The 2,500-nt window shown below is 43.0% G+C and overlaps 1 protein-coding gene across 1 annotated transcript in view; it reads right to left on the bottom strand.

Annotated features, from left to right (window-relative positions):
• Window positions 1–2,500, bottom strand: part of nrn1la (neuritin 1-like a) — a gene marked incomplete at both ends in the record, with an annotated part of 17,479 nt that overhangs the window by 2,933 nt on the left and 12,046 nt on the right. Inside the window, one exon of the mRNA XM_084451486.1 lies at window positions 653–800. Within this exon, the coding sequence (XP_084307612.1) occupies window positions 653–800 (148 nt within the window). The remainder of the gene's footprint in view (window positions 1–652; window positions 801–2,500) is intronic.

The following is a 2,500-nucleotide window of genomic DNA, read 5'->3' as shown; positions in this document are numbered from 1 at the left end:
CTGACTAAAGAAATGGGTATACTCTGACTAAAGAAATGAGTATACTCTGACTAAAGAAGTGGGTATACTCTGACTAAAGAAATGGGTATACTCTGACTAAAGAAATGGGTATACTCTGACTAAAGAAATTAGTATACTCTGACTAAAGAAATTAGTATACTCTGACTAAAGAAACGGGTATACTCTGACTAAAGAAATGGGTATACTCTGACTAAAGAAATGGGTATACTCTGACTAAAGAAATGAGTATACTCTGACTAAAGAAATGGGTATACTCTGACTAAAGAAATTAGTATACTCTGACTAAAGAAATGGGTATACTCTGACTAAAGAAATGGGTATACTCTGACTAAAGATATTAGTATACTCTGACTAAAGAAATTAGTATACTCTGACTAAAGAAATGGGTATACTCTGACTAAAGAAATGGGTATACTGTAGAAATGTTACAGTTTTTACATTACTGGTGTTTTAAAAAGTGGGTACTGTGGGTCCATGGATAAAGGAGTGGATATACTCGTATGTATACCTCCTTAAAAACCTCTACTACACGATTGTTCATGTGTGTTTGTTTCTGTCAGTGTTTCTGTCTGTGTTCTTTCCTGTGTGTGTGTGTGTGTGTGTGTGTGTGTGTGTGTGTGTGTGTACTGACCTGCAGATGGAGTGTATCTCGTGTGTGACGTGGTCCTTGCGAGCGCTGTCCGTCAGGCTGTCTCCCAGACTCATCAGACACAGAGCAAAGCCCTTATAGATGGAGCCACACCTCCTAGAGGACACCGCCGCACTGGGGAGAGGACACACTGTACACACACACACACACACACACACACACACACACACACGTGCACACACACACACACACATAGAGACACACACACATAGAGACACACACACACACACACACACACACACACACACACACATAGACACACACACACACACACACATAGAGACACACACACACACATGCACACACACACATAGAGACACACACACACACACACATACCGACACACACACATACCGACACACACACACACACACACACACACACACACACACACACACACACACACACACACACACACACACCCATGCACACACACACATAGAGACACACACACGCACACACAAACACAGTATCATTACTAAGTAACGTAAGCTTTATAAAAAACGTGGAGTGATTACAGGACCAAGCTTCTCCTGTAGCAATAGAGCAGGATTAGTTCTATAGATACTGTGTGTCCCCTAGGGTGAAGAGGAGAGGTGATAGAACACAAGAAGCTGTTTCATCTAAGGACTCATCTATCTTATTGAGCTCAAGGCTGAACTCAAGTCTCTGAACACAGAGAAGCCCCGCCCCCAGTCTAACAGCTCAGAACCTGGTGCCAAGACTTTCCACTGTGGGAAACATGTTTGATTCTGTATTATGAGATAGGCCTGCTGATCAACTGATTCATTGTGGTTACATAATACTAGGTCTAATGTTTCAAGGGGCGCTAGGGGACAATGTCTTGTTTTTCATTAGAAAAGGCCTTGTAGATGTACCTACTGGAGGTGTACCTGACGAAGACCTTTTACGTACTTCTTAAAATCACTGTGGGAGCATGAAAAACAGTGTGTGGAGACTCTCCTTTTCTGTATGATTATTTTTCGTATCCAGCACCTGTTGGAAGAACGTGGATGTGAGACTGACTCTCCTTCAAAAGGCCTTACATCAGCACTGGAATCTGTGCATTAGTCAGAGAGCGCTCTCGGAACGATGTATCAAATGAATCTCCAGTCGGTTTCAAGAGCCAATGAACTCGCAGCGCTTCTTACATCGTTTAAATAATAGACACAGCGACCTGAAGAGGGCTCAGCGCACCACATCTGACCCTACGGGGTTAATATCATTCCACATCACAGCGCCAATTACCATCACGTGAGGGTGCCAGCCCTGAGAACGTAAGCGGCGCAAGGCTAGTGGAAGAAACAATTTGAGGTTCTGCAGACTTAAAAAAGACATAAAACGGCAGTACTTGTAAACAGTGGTACTTCTTAAGTGGACATTGGTACTAAGTCACGCTCAGACCTCTTGGCCAGGTCGTCGTTGCAAATGAGAATTGGTTCTCAATTGACTTATCTGGTTAAATAAAGGTTAAATAAAAAATAAAAAATAAATAAAAAACAACAACACTGTGGCATTAGTTGAATTAAAGCACACTTAGATGGCTTGATAGAGCAGTGCTAATTAACACAGTGGTACTAGTTGAGGTAACTCATGTCACGGTAATTGGTTCAGACCAGAGGTCTCCCAGCCCCCAGGGACCAGCTGGTTAATATTTGAATAGGACAGACTCTCTGCTACTGCCTGACTATCGATCACAGACAGCAGTGTTCAGCCGTGTTCAGGAGGTTGAGTCGCTCCCAGGATTATTGGTCTCACTCATCTCCATCAAGCTTTAATGAACACCTGGGGTGAGAGAGGGAGAGAAAAAAGGAGAGCGAGAAGGTTGAA

Source organism: Borostomias antarcticus, assembly GCF_949987555.1.
Source record: "Borostomias antarcticus genome assembly, chromosome: 16".
Taxonomy (NCBI): Eukaryota; Metazoa; Chordata; class Actinopteri; order Stomiiformes; family Stomiidae; genus Borostomias; species Borostomias antarcticus.
The sequence above is the reverse complement of the archived record's forward strand: the minus strand, read 5'-3'. Positions and strand labels throughout refer to the sequence as shown.